The sequence below is a fragment of the Cryptococcus neoformans genome, chromosome 6, assembly GCF_000149385.1.
Source record: "Cryptococcus neoformans var. neoformans B-3501A chromosome 6, whole genome shotgun sequence".
Lineage (NCBI taxonomy): Eukaryota > Fungi > Basidiomycota > Tremellomycetes > Tremellales > Cryptococcaceae > Cryptococcus > Cryptococcus deneoformans.
In genome coordinates this window covers 637,501-650,090 of record NC_009182.1, presented here as the reverse complement: position 1 = coordinate 650,090, position 12,590 = coordinate 637,501, and the positions used below count along the sequence as shown (strand labels likewise).

Here is a 12,590-nt window from a genome sequence, read left to right as displayed (position 1 = left end):
GGGGGGAGACGGGAGCTGGGTGACGGCGAGGCGGCGGGGGGAAAGACTCCCTCATCGTGGATGTGCGCTGTGAAAATTCGGCGCATCTCATTTCCATTTCTATTTCCATTTCTCCACCACAATCACCATGCTCAACACCGTCAAGGGCCTCCCCGCCGCTCCCACCGCCTACGACGGCTCCGGCCTCCGCATCGCCATCGTGCACGCCCGCTGGAACGACACCATCATCCACGCCCTCCTCGCCGGCGCTCGCGCGACCCTCAGGCAGCAGGGCGTCCGGGACGAGAACATTGTCGTCAAGACCGTCGCCGGCAGCTACGAGCTCCCGCTGGCGTGCAAAAAGTACGTCCACCCTGCCGCCCACACACGCTCACCCCCAGGCTCATCGAGGCCGGCAAGACCCAGTCCGCCAACGCCGCCCCCTCCATGCTCGCCTCCAGCACCAACCTGCTCTCCCTCATTGACGGCGCCTCCCAGCCCCAGGCCGCTGGCCAGCCCCAGACGGCGCCCCCGGCCGCATCCACCGCCCCCTTTGACGCCGTCATCGCCATCGGCTGCCTCATCAAGGGCTCCACCATGCACTTTGAGTACATCTGCGAGGCCGTGTCGCAGGGGTTGATGAACGTCCAGCTCCAGACCGGCACGCCCGTCGTCTTTGGTGTCTTGACAGTCTTGAACGACGAGCAGGCCCTGCTCAGGGCCGGCATCGGGAGCGGAGAAGACAAGGGACACAGTAAGTGTGCTGCCTGGCGGCGGTCTGTGGCTGTTTGCTGATTTTGTTGCAGACCATGGCGAGGACTGGGGTCTTGCCGCTGTCGAGCTTGCCGCTCAGTACAAGGAGTGGGAAAAGGGATTTCTCTAGAACGTAGCGTGCTCAGTCGGGTAGGCGAGTTAGGTAGGCGATTAGTAGGTAGGCCACTAGTATGTAGGGATTAGTAGGTAGGCGATTAGTAGATAGGCGAGTAGTATGGAGAATAAAGTGAAGATGCATCGACGTAGTATGATCAACCATCTCTGCTCTGCCATGTCCAGAGAACTGAATGCAGAGCTAGATGAACCAGATGCAGCCAGCAGCTAGAGACCTATATTGACCGACTTGACGCACCGCTCATCTTTCCCTTTTCCATCTACACCACTTTCCATCTACACACCCACTCTGCCTCACGCCACAATGGTCGTAAGTCTGCCCGCTTGGCCCCATCATCTCTGATTACCTCTTTGCATCAGAAACTCCGTGTCCTCATCTCCATGGAACTCGACGGCGTCACAAACGTCCAGCCGGCCGATGATTATTATGAATACTTTTTCACCGTGAGTCGATTTTAAGGCTCAGCCAATACCCCGTAGCACTTACTAACGCCATCGTAACAGGTCATGTGCGGATCATGTCGAGAAGTCCACTCCAAGACTGTCAGCTTGAACCAAAAGGTATATATCCCATTCTTCAAAACGTTTTAATCCACCGTCACCAAGACTATTGTTTAGCTGAGCAAAAACAGGACGAGCACGAGATTTCAGGATCAAAAGGGACAGCCAGTTTCGTCTGGCGGTGTAGCAACTGCAAGGTATGGGATACCCCTTCCCAAAGTACTCTGTAGCTGAATTTATATATACATATAGAAAGAGCATTCTGCCAATTTCCTCCCCTCGGCTCCACCCCCTTCAAAATCCAAATCCACCGCCCCCATCCCCTACACCTCCTCTTCCTCTGGACAATTCTCCCCCTTCATCGCGCTCGACTGTCGCGGTCTCGAATTCACCGAATTCCACTTTGCCGGTAAATGGAAGGCCGAGGGGGAGGAGAGCGGGGCGGTGTTTGACATTGATTGGGATCAGCTTCGAAAGGAGCAAGGAGGTGAGGAAAGGTGGGATGACTATGATGAGCAGGGCGGGGTCCCGCTGGCGGTGAGTGAGCTGAAGAGCAAGATTGAGAGAGTGTAGGGTAAATGCGTGAGAGAGTGTAGGGTAAATGCGTGAGAGTGTAGGGTAAATGCGTGAGAGAGTGTAGGGTAAATGCATTTGAAAGACGTGGCAACATTAAATATAAATCAGAATAAACATCTATTCTTTAAATCCACTGAGACTTGTCCCAGGCGGGGTCTGCAACCGGAAACAAAAATCAGTTGAAGAATCCACAAAAAACTCTAGACGGACCTTGGAGAAAGGCGCAGAGCACTTTGCTGCCCGTCTGTAACAATGGATGTCCAGCCACAATCTCCAAAAACCTCTGCAAGCCTTCACGCCGTTGCTCAATCACTTCATCCGAGAAACGGTTCGTGAATACCTATCGTCCGATGGCGGATGTCAGTTGTGCTTATTTCACGCAACACTTAGAGAGACACTCTTACCTTGCCGGGAAGCGGTGGGATGTTAACCCTGGTGCTTTCCCTTTCAAGGATATCGCGAAACGCCTCAAAGTCAGAGTATCGACGCCGCACTGCCGAGTGACGTAGTTTGAATGCAGGAATATTGGTCTATCCAGACAAGTTTTGGCATGGATAAGGACAACCACGGTTTTTCCCCCCCCAAATATAACTCACCATGCAGACAATCTCATAGTCGGTGTACATCTTTCGCCCGATCCCATGTGTCATTGGATTCCGGATCTCAATCTCAAGAAACGATTCGGGGACAGAGTACATTTCATCAAACTGCCGCAGTCAGCGACCCATTCATTCTCACACACAACATTCAGCCACCATTCACGCAGCAAAACTCACAGTTTGTGGTCTTCCAGCCATGCGTGCCATGTCGGTAAAGCTCACCGCCTGGGACGAGTCCGTCCTTATAAACGGAGAATGGGTGACTTGAACTATAAAAAACCAGATAACAACGCTCTCGGGTCAATAACCTTTCTTACTTTCGACTTGCCGCGTTGACACTTGCCGCTGGTCTTTGCGGACTCTTTTGACTTACCCGGTGGACTCTGAGGAGGCACGGTGGAGGACTGCGGTGGGGATTGCTGGTAAGCATACGGATCGGTCGTTTGGTATGGCTGCTGGGCGTTGTACTGGTATGCCTGCTGTTGATATGGTTGCTGCTGGTACGGCGGCTGCTGTGGCTGTGGCTGTGGCGGTGGCTGGTAAGCGTACGGCTGTTGTTGGTACGGGTTGGAGTTGAAGTACGCTGCGGTTTGTGTGAGCTGTGGTGTGTGTGTGGGCTATGCACTCACTGTCCTGGGGATATGCGCTCATTGCAAGTATATGTCGGTGGGAAACGGATCGTTCAAGCGTTATTATACAGATACAATCGATGATGTATGCAACGACGTGAAAGAAGCGGCGGCGACCGCTTCGGACGGGGTGGCCCGAAGGATGACGTGGTATTCCTCACCCCGTCCACTCTCCCCTTTCCACCCACCATAATATTATATATACTCTACGCCCCGACTCTCTACACCTCATAAACATGTCCTGCACGCACCTCCAGCCATCCCTCCATTCCCTCAAACCACCCTCCCCCTCCCAGCAAGTACACCGGTGAGTGTACTCCATCCCCACGCAGCCATCCCCTGACAACCGCCAAACCAACAGCGAAGAGTGCACCCTCTGCTTCGACGGACAGGTGAGCGCCACGCACCCCAAACGCTGTATTCTGACTCGTCAACTCACAAACAAGCACAGGATGACCCGCGAGGTGTCGTCGTATGTCTTTCTTGCTTCAATGGCGCCTGTCTTTCTCCAGATAGGCAGCATGCGCACCTCCATTACCAGAGAACAGGCCACCCTTTGGGTATGGTTATCAAGCGGTCCAGGAAAGAGATTCGTAAAAGAGTACGGTTCTTTAATTTTTTTTTTAAATACGGGACCATGACTAACAATGGGTTTAGGACTCGAGTGAGCCGCCTATGAAGAAACTCGCCATTTCCGCTCCCAAAGACGAGGAAATATGGGATTACCACACCGCCTTTGTGTGCTTGGCCTGCTCGTCTGCAGGTCAAGAAATCACGGCGCAAGAACCCAAGTTGGAGGAGATGAAAACGGGGATCATGACCGCGCTTTCCTCTGCCCAGCAGTCTGAGATCAAGGCATGGGAAGAAGAGATTCTTCCTTGTGAACATACTTTGACTCTGCAGCAAGAGTCTGTTGTTGTCCCTGGAAATGGCAAGTTTTTTATTTATTTTTAGAAGCCATGTGGAACGTGGGGGCTAATATCTTTTACAGTCCCATCGCAATGTTCGTCCTGCGACCTGACTTGCAACTTGTGGCTATGTCTCACCTGCGGTCTTGCCAATTGCGGACGACAACAATTCGGCGGTATCGGGGGTAACGGCCATGCATTGAAACATTTTCATGAGACGGGGCACATGTTGGGCGTCAAGCTGGGTACCATCACCCCGGAAGGAACTGCTGGTAAAGGCTTTCTTCCCTCGTTTTGACTCAACGTACGCTAAGCAAGAAAAAATAGACATTTACTGCTACGCCTGTGACGATGCCAAGATCGACCCCGAATTGGCCACTCACCTTTCAACATTCGGCATCGAAGTGATGAGTCAGACCAAGACTGAAAAGTCCATGACTGAACTCCAGCTCGAACACAACTTGAAATTCGATTTTTCCATGGTTGGCGATGACGGTAAAGAACTCGAACCTGTCTTTGGCAAAGGTCTCACCGGCTTGAGAAACTTGGGAAACAGCTGTTACATGGCCTCTGTCCTCCAAACCCTCTTCTCCCTCCCCGCTTTCCGATCAAGGTATACCACACCCGAAGCGTTCAACCACTTTCAAACCTGTCCCAACCTTCTTCCCGCTTCCTGTATCGAATGTCAAATGCTCAAGCTCGGCGATGGTTTGCTGTCCGGCAGATACTCTCATGTGGCAAGGCTACCCCCGCCCACCACCCATTTCGAAGAACAAGAAGCTCCCAAATTCCAACAAGGAATCAAGCCGACACAGTTTAAAGCACTTATCGGTAGAGGCCACGAAGAGTTTTCGACTATGCGCCAACAAGATTCGGAAGAGTTTTTACAGCATCTTTTGACCCGGTTAAGAGACGAAGCGAAGCGTCAAGGTAGGGACGAGGCCGCCGAGCCGACTGAGATTCTCAAGTTTGCAATGGAGCAGAGGTTGCAGTGTGGCAAATGCAAGCGTGTCGGTCTCCAGGTGGAAGGTGTAGACTTGGCGAGTTTGCCTGTTGAGGCAGTGGAGGCGGGGGTGAGTGAAGACGGCAAGAAGCTTTACGAGGGGGTGGAACTTGAAACGTGTTTAGAGCAATTATGTGCAGAGGAAGCAGTGGCCGAGTACCAATGTGACCATTGCAAGGAAAAGACGACGGCGTACAAGTAAGTTTAAAAAATAACTATTAAAAAAAAAATCTCAGAGGGCCTTTGACGAGGGCTGACAATCCGCATAGATCGACCAAATTCAAGACATTCCCAGACTTGTTGGTGTTGCACATGAAAAAGTTTCAACTTGTGAATTGGCTGCCAACCAAGCTCGATATTCCTGTATCTGTCCCCGACATGCTTACTTTGGACCACCTCGTTGCCCAAGGACTTCAACCGGGTGAAGAAGAGCTCACAGTATCGTCATCGTCTCCTTCTCTCCCAGAGTTCAACGCCACGGCCATGGCACAGCTTGAGGCTATGGGGTTCCCCACAGTGAGATGCCAAAAGGCATTATTGGCAACTGGCAACAGTGACGCTGAGATTGCTATGGGATGGCTGTTTGAGCATATGGAAGATCCCGGTGAGTTGGTCGTTTATTAGTGCATGGAAGGATTCGCTCAACAAAAGTACCATTAGACATTGACGCGCCGATTGAGCTCGGGGGTTCAAAAGCCGCCAGCAACGAACCTTCACAAGAACAGATTGGCATGATTGCCGATATGGGATTCTCACATAACCAAGCTCGCAAAGCGTTGCGCGAAAGCGTAGGTTTTCTTTTTTTTTACAAGATCGTTGCCAAGAGACGGGGCATGGTACTGATAGGAATAGGACGGCAACCCCGAGCGGGCCATTGAGTGGTTGTTTAGTAACCCTGGCGATCCAGGAGAAGACGCTGCCCCAGCTGGTAGTGCCGAACCTTCCATCGGAGGTTCATCTTCTCTTCCTGCCAAGTACCGACTGAAAGCATTCATTTCGCACAAGGGCCCGTCTGTGCATTCTGGCCACTATGTGGCTACTATCCGGCAGCCGCAAGCGGGGATCGAGGGAGAGAGGGAAGAAGAGGGAGAATGGGTGTTGTACAATGATGAAAAGGTCGTGCGAGCTGCGTCTGGCGGTGGGGAGGAGATGAGGGGGCTCGCGTATTTGTATGTATATGAACGGGTGTAGAAGTCGGTATGAATAGATGTATTTATTTTGCTGCTGCTCGCAGTCCGTGTCGGAGCGTCATCGCCTCTTCGCCGTTCGTTCTTTTTCGGGTGTCGGCCCATTTCCTCTTTCGTCTTTCGCTGTTTCCCTTTTTTGTTCACATTCGCATTCTCATTCTCATCTGCATGCCCGGCATGCCTCCGGCTGCCCCGTCGTCCCCCACTGCCTCGGCAAAGCACAAATCCTCCTACGCCGCAGCGGCCACCACTTCGGCAACATCCACCGGCCCGGTCTTGTCGTATCATGCCCATCCTCTCAACCCCCGTTCCTCCATCACCATCTCCAGGGAAGGCTCACCCTCCCCCCGCACCTCCACGTCCGCTCTCCATAGACCCACGTTTGTGCACGCCACAACGTCGTATGCCGTAGCGGCTGCTGCGGGCTCATCAGCGGCGGGCTCGTCGAGCGCCAGCGGCCATGGGAGCAGGGGCGAAAGTCGAGGAGGGAGCGCCAAACCCTACAATGAGGATGAAGGGTACCGCAAAGAGGTGTCAGCCTACTATCCGCCCGAATTCCCCCATTCCCACGGGCCATATCCTTACCCCCACCACCAGTACACCCCTTTTTCGCAGCCAGATAGACTAGATGCTGAAACGAGCGTTCTGGATCGTCTGAGAACGGCCGTCAGAAAGATGTTTGGAGGAAATGACAACAGGGAGAGCAAGCTGGCCTGTTTACAATGTAGCAATAGCGAAGAAGGCGGGGAGCTGGGCAGGGCAATGATGTTCGGCTGGGTCATCACGACGGTCGGGTTCTTCCTGGCCATTGCTTTCTGGAGAGGAGAGTTGTTTCGGGGTAAGCTCGATACAAGGAAGCAAACAGTGCAGTGCATGGCGCTGACCCTACTGGCATAGCGCTCGACAAGCTGTCGCATTATCTGGCAGAGCAGGGGATATACGGACACTTGACATTCTACGTTCTCATCTTCATCACGACCATACCGCCCCTGCCGCTGTACTCAACATTCATCATCTTGTCAGGGTACACCTTTGGTGTCTGGCAGGGTTTCGTGGTGTCCTACCTGGCAAGTCTGTCAGGAGCAATCGTAGTATTCTTAGTATCGAGAAAGATGCTTAGAGATACCATCGTCAAGAGGTATGTAGGCCAAGTCATTTACCCGACGTCACTAACAAATGGTTATAGTCTCGCATCTTCATCTATCTCCATGTCTCTTCTACATATTCTGCCTACTCATCCGCACCTATTGCTGCTTATCCGTATAGCACCCTACCCGTACAACCTCCTCAACGTCATTCTCGCATCGTCACCCACCCTCACCCTGCAGACCTATGTGGGCTGTACCGCCGTCTCTCTGTGCAAGCTGGTTCTTCACACATGGATCGGAAGTGGGATACATGACTTGTCTGAGAGCTATGGTCATAGTCAGAGCAAGGGCCAGGAGGGATCCAAGGAGGGAGATGGGGCGGATGGTCAGTGGCCACAGGATCCCAATGGTGTTACGGGACAGCCGGCTCAAGAAGGCGATACGCAAGCAGCCAAAACATGGACCACCTGGGCTGGCATTGTGCTCTGCATCGCCCTCTTCTTCTACCTCATGCACTTTGCAAAGCGGGCCATCAAAAAAGCGCAAGCTGAGCAGGCGGAAATGGAAGAGCGGGAGCGTGAGGAACGCGAAGGGTTGACGGCTGTATCTGCTCGGCGAGAGAGCCAGAGAGAGGAAATGGTGTGAACGTAGTTGTATCTGTACGGACAGTGGTTGTGTTTGGTGACTATTGGTGAAGGAATCATGCATGCCGGATAACGGTTTTTTATAAATAAACTCTGTGTCCAGCCAGTGTTTTTATTTTATCGCCATCGGGAGATGTTTGATTCGTCGCTCGCTCATCCGCAGTTCCTATATTCTTTTCTCCACAACATCCTTGATGTTTTCTCGCAATAACTCTCCATAATGTCTATAGTACACCCTGTCCACTCTCCCACATCCACCTCCGGCCAATTGCCTCTCCATCCATATCCGTCTTTCCCCGCCCAGCAACCCTACAGCTCACTTCCGCCATCGTCTCCTATGAATCCACCAGACCCACAGCTCTCCCCCACAGCCTCGACTTCCCGCCTGTCTCCTGGAAAAGGCCAATCCAGATCAGCTCCTGTCAGCCCGGGCGGAAGACTGGCTCTGTATGGAATCGCCCCGCTTTCGAGCATATCGCCCATACACCTCGCGCAGCAGCCAGAGAATATGCGCCAGTGGACATCGTCAAGTACCCATTCCCCACCTCTCGACTCGGCAAGTTTTCGCGAAACAGACAGCTCTCATACTGCCACTGGGACCAATGGCAATGGCTCCAAACAAAAACCCCGTCCACGTCGCCTTGCTCATCTTCGACGCTCATCCATCCCTTCCTCCTCCGCAACTGGCAGCGCGAATATAGGCGAGACTAGCAGCGGAGGATATCTCTCGGAAGAAGGTTTCGACTCGGACGCAACTGTCAGGCCCGCAGGGTCCAAATACAAGCACTCACTGAGCCAACCAGATCTGACGACGCTTTATGAAGGAAGGGCCAAGGGCTTGGAGGCGAAAGAAGGGATGGGCAGGAAGGATGTTAAGGGGTGGGTGGGCGAAGTAGGAAGAGGCCATGTCGCCCCGCCCGCGGTGCCGCAGCAAATGGGTCATCAGCAGAGACAGCAGGAGAGAAGACGTCCCAGCTTCGGAAGGACAAGGAGTTCAGGGGAGGCCTTTGGCAAACGACCCGGCGTCTCTGACGATTCTTGGCTACCAGCTGCTCCTTCTCGCTCGCCCCATTCAAGGTCCCAGTCGTCCCTCTATGGCATGCGCAAATCCCCTTCCCCACGCTCACAGACTCTATCTATCCCAACAATGTCGCCCATCAATCCTCCCACCGTTCCGCTACCAGACCAGTCGCCAAAAGTACATCGTCACTCGCTCGCTGTTGTCTCTTCCCTTGAAGGAAACATGTCCAGTGAAGGAGATGATTCCTCCGAGTCGGGAGAAAGCCTAACGTTTGCTCCTAAACGTACAAAATCCTTGCCATTAGGCTCTGAGCTTCGCCAGCGCTTGCAGGATCCCCGTCTGTCAATTAGCAAAGGATCGTCTTCTTCCCGCAGCGACGACGGGGGGTTAGGCCTTTTATTAGGCTCACCTTCTTCCGTCCCCAACACTACATCAACGTCAGCTGGGTCCTTATCCGGTCTGGAAACGACCCCGAAAACCGTTCCGCAACCCCTTCCCAATGAACTGGAACGTATGATCCGCCGCTCCAGCTTACTGTACCTGCGGCTTTTGGCAATCGTGCCCGCCGTTTGGGGCATATGCGTGCTGGCACAGGCGCTAGCTACCGGAGGTCTTTGGGTAGACGTTTGGCCTTATGGCGTGGATCTGAGTAAAGAGGCTCTGGAGAGGTTAGTGGCCGGAGGCGTTATGATGGAAGGGGAATGGATTAGGGTTGACAGGGGTGATATGCTGCTCTGCATCGCATGGGTAAGTATCTTTTACATACTTGCCAGACATAAAACTCGCTCTGACACCAAATTAGGCGATTTGTACTGGCCATTTCTGTTTTTGCTTGACTACCGGTCTCACGCATCGATGGTTATCGTACTACTCTCTTCCATCAACCATCACCCGCCTTGCGTCACTTCAATGCCTTTGTTGGCCTGCGACATACCTGACTCTGTGGGTCCTTGGTGCTAGGAATGCCCGTCCTTTGCTAGCATGGGTCGTCATTGGCGTGACTACCGGCTGGTCCCGGACAGTTCAGATGTGGGTAACGAGCAATGTCGTACCTGCCGACCTTGTCTCCCCCCTGGTGGCCACCAATCTCATTATCACTCCTACCGCAAGCAACCACGGTGTCATGGCTGCTCGCCGAGGCTCAAAGCAGACAACAATGTTACTCGGTCCACCACCTGATCATCTGCGTCAGTGGGAAAAATTTGTATGGGGGAGAAAATGGGACTGGGACGCGGTCGCGAGTGAAGTGGGATGGAAAGTTGGTGGTTTGTTGCTGGTTACGACGGCGTGGTTGTTCTGGGGGATTGAGTGTGGGAGCGTGATCAGAGGATAGGTGACTGTTTCAGTTCATGACTAGACGGCATTGACGAATTGTATAATGGTTATCTTGTAACGAGTCGTATCATACTCTCAACATTAAACCCATCTGCCTCTGCATTTGAATCTGTAACTGTATATCTAACATATCATATGCACATGTAGGATTGTGGGTTTTTGTGTGCTGCATTGGGTTATCGATGTTGATAAAAAAGCCTAGTAACCTGCGCTGAACGCCATTCCGCCCAGCTTTCTCAGTCAAACTCCTTGACACCTGCATACCTTCTTCTCCAATGTAATAGTGGCTCATCCATGTCTCCCATCTTGACTGCCACAACCCTGCATATGAACATCTCACTACCTTCGCCTTCTTGCACCTCACCAGGCAAGCAAAGATCTTTCAGCATTACGCTTCCAACGACTTGGCATTGTAAGCTACCTACGCACCCTAAAAGTGCAGGGGGATGAGGAGCTTCGTCAGTTGACGTAGTAGGACTTTCCTCCCAGGTGTTAGGGAGAGCAAAGATGGAAGAGTGGTCTGTTCGCGGTTGTGAGAGGGCATCGGCGATGGCTTCATTGCAAGGGGAGAGGAGTGAAATCGTCAGCGGGGTAGGTGGTATAAGCGTCGCCGGGCTGCTCGCTGGTGGTAATTTGGAAGCGGATGAAGATATGATTGGGTCGGCGGGCGGTGCAAGAGGATTGGGAATTCTTGAAACCAGGGATTGCGCCCATGGAGGGGGATCTTCGGGCATTGGCAACGTTGATAGAGGCCACGGAAGCTCGCTTTTGGGTGGTAGTCTCAAAGTATTGCTCGCTTGGACTGTCGTTTGAGGCTCGACATGCGCATCTGGTTCCTCTATTGAACCGCCTGTTCTCCAGGGCCGTAAGCAGTCGGCCATTCGTGATGGCAGTCTCAAAGAAAAGGCGACCAGAGGCCGAGGATGTAATGTCAATGAGGTAAAAGAAGTAAGGGTCGCCCCATGGTACTTGGCCAAAGGGGCAAGAGGAGAAGTTGGAGGAACTGAAGCTACAGCTACAGCTACTGGCTGGGAGGATATTAGCATATGTTTGGGGAATACAGATGTGTCCGACGCACCTGGGCGACATTGCGCATGACTTGACGCAAGAGGTTGGCAGGGTCCGGAGGATTCGGACTTTCTGGATGATGAAAACGCCTGAGGATGGATTGTGCAGGCCTCCGTGGTATTCTGTAGGGGGTGGATACAGCTATCGGACGCATCTGGGCTGTTTTTGACGTTTTGTGTATGGAATATAGCCTGAATATAGCCAACAAGTAAACAAAAACGTCGGTATAACACCTCGACGGCTATTCAAACCGGAAACTATATGGTGACATCATCAGAAAATAGCTCGAGATGCTCCTCCACAATACCAGCCTCTATCTGTTATCCGTAACACTATCATCTCTCCACCAAACGACACACTCCATAATGAGAAAAGGTGCAGGAATATCAGGTCTCGCAAGGCACACAGCCACAGCATCTTCATACTCCACCCTCTCTACAAATATCACCGCTTCCCAATTATCTAACCTCGCATCCTCTCTCCAATCCTTCCGCACAGCCCTTATCAACTTTGCCTCTGCACATCGCGCTGATATCCGCAAAGATCCTGCTTTTCGTCATCAATTCCAGAAGATGTGTGCCGCCATCGGTGTGGATCCATTGGCAGTCGGACCGGGGGCAGGAGGAGGTGGAAGAGGCTGGTGGAGCGAGGTTCTGGGAATAGGAGAATGGGAATACGAGCTCGCAGTTCAGGTTGTAGACATCTGTGTATCTACGAGACCTGAGAATGGTGGAATAATTGAGATGGGGGATCTGATTAGGCGGGTGGAAAGGTTACGTTCTGGTGGCATTTCTTCCTTGCGCAGTATTCCTTCAAGTAATCAACCATCTACCTACACAAATCCAGAGGATGTTGGTCAAATAACATCTCAAGACATTCTTCGCACACTCAAGCTGCTCCGTCCTTTAAATGCTGGGTACACATTGCATCGTCCGTCCCCATCGACTACATATATACGAACAATCCCTCGCTCCCTCGACACAGACCAATCGACATTGCTCGCAATTGCAGCCACGACCAGAGGGCGATTACGCCCTGCGATTGTTAGGGAGCAGACTGGATGGACCGAAGTTAGAGTGCGAACAGCAATGGAAGACTGTGTCATGCGTGAGGGGCTAGGCTGGGTTGATGAACAGGCCGGGGAGTACAATGAAGTGTGGATAA

At 52.6% G+C, this 12,590-nt stretch overlaps 8 protein-coding genes across 8 annotated transcripts in view; 6 read left to right on the top strand and 2 right to left on the bottom strand.

Moving 5' to 3' along the window:
• Positions 1-127: 127 nt before the first annotated feature.
• CNBF2070 (hypothetical protein) lies at positions 128-862 on the top strand (the record flags this gene model as incomplete). Its single annotated transcript, XM_769951.1, has 3 exons — positions 128-342; positions 381-733; positions 786-862. 3 exons carry the CDS (start codon positions 128-130, stop codon positions 860-862), a joined length of 645 nt encoding a protein of 214 aa, XP_775044.1.
• Positions 863-1,171: 309 nt separating this feature from the next.
• Positions 1,172-1,941, top strand: CNBF2060 (hypothetical protein; the record flags this gene model as incomplete). The annotated part of the gene is made up of 5 exons (XM_769950.1): positions 1,172-1,177; positions 1,228-1,311; positions 1,372-1,428; positions 1,500-1,565; positions 1,621-1,941. 5 exons carry the CDS (start codon positions 1,172-1,174, stop codon positions 1,939-1,941), a joined length of 534 nt encoding a protein of 177 aa, XP_775043.1.
• A 127-nt stretch (positions 1,942-2,068) lies between these two features.
• CNBF2050 (hypothetical protein) lies at positions 2,069-2,750 on the bottom strand (the record flags this gene model as incomplete). Its single annotated transcript, XM_769949.1, has 5 exons — positions 2,069-2,100; positions 2,155-2,284; positions 2,343-2,474; positions 2,541-2,651; positions 2,721-2,750. 5 exons carry the CDS (start codon positions 2,748-2,750, stop codon positions 2,069-2,071), a joined length of 435 nt encoding a protein of 144 aa, XP_775042.1.
• Positions 2,751-3,408: 658 nt separating this feature from the next.
• Positions 3,409-6,274, top strand: CNBF2040 (hypothetical protein; the record flags this gene model as incomplete). The annotated part of the gene is made up of 9 exons (XM_769948.1): positions 3,409-3,479; positions 3,534-3,564; positions 3,624-3,773; positions 3,830-4,103; positions 4,164-4,352; positions 4,408-5,281; positions 5,353-5,687; positions 5,744-5,871; positions 5,936-6,274. The coding sequence occupies 9 exons, from the start codon at positions 3,409-3,411 to the stop codon at positions 6,272-6,274; spliced, it is 2,391 nt and encodes a 796-aa protein (XP_775041.1).
• Positions 6,275-6,438: 164 nt separating this feature from the next.
• CNBF2030 (hypothetical protein) lies at positions 6,439-8,003 on the top strand (the record flags this gene model as incomplete). Its single annotated transcript, XM_769947.1, has 2 exons — positions 6,439-7,108; positions 7,168-8,003. The coding sequence occupies 2 exons, from the start codon at positions 6,439-6,441 to the stop codon at positions 8,001-8,003; spliced, it is 1,506 nt and encodes a 501-aa protein (XP_775040.1).
• Positions 8,004-8,222: 219 nt separating this feature from the next.
• On the top strand, positions 8,223-10,356 carry CNBF2020 (hypothetical protein; the record flags this gene model as incomplete). The annotated part of the gene is made up of 2 exons (XM_769946.1): positions 8,223-9,770; positions 9,826-10,356. The coding sequence occupies 2 exons, from the start codon at positions 8,223-8,225 to the stop codon at positions 10,354-10,356; spliced, it is 2,079 nt and encodes a 692-aa protein (XP_775039.1).
• A 238-nt stretch (positions 10,357-10,594) lies between these two features.
• Positions 10,595-11,580, bottom strand: CNBF2010 (hypothetical protein; the record flags this gene model as incomplete). The annotated part of the gene is made up of 2 exons (XM_769945.1): positions 10,595-11,386; positions 11,437-11,580. 2 exons carry the CDS (start codon positions 11,578-11,580, stop codon positions 10,595-10,597), a joined length of 936 nt encoding a protein of 311 aa, XP_775038.1.
• Positions 11,581-11,716: 136 nt separating this feature from the next.
• CNBF2000 (hypothetical protein) overlaps positions 11,717-12,590 on the top strand; it is a gene marked incomplete at both ends in the record, with an annotated part of 903 nt that continues 29 nt past the window's right edge. Inside the window, 2 exons of the mRNA XM_769944.1 lie at positions 11,717-12,209; positions 12,273-12,590. The exon at positions 12,273-12,590 is cut by the window's right edge and continues 29 nt beyond it. Of these exons, the coding sequence (XP_775037.1) occupies positions 11,717-12,209; positions 12,273-12,590 (811 nt within the window). The remainder of the gene's footprint in view (positions 12,210-12,272) is intronic.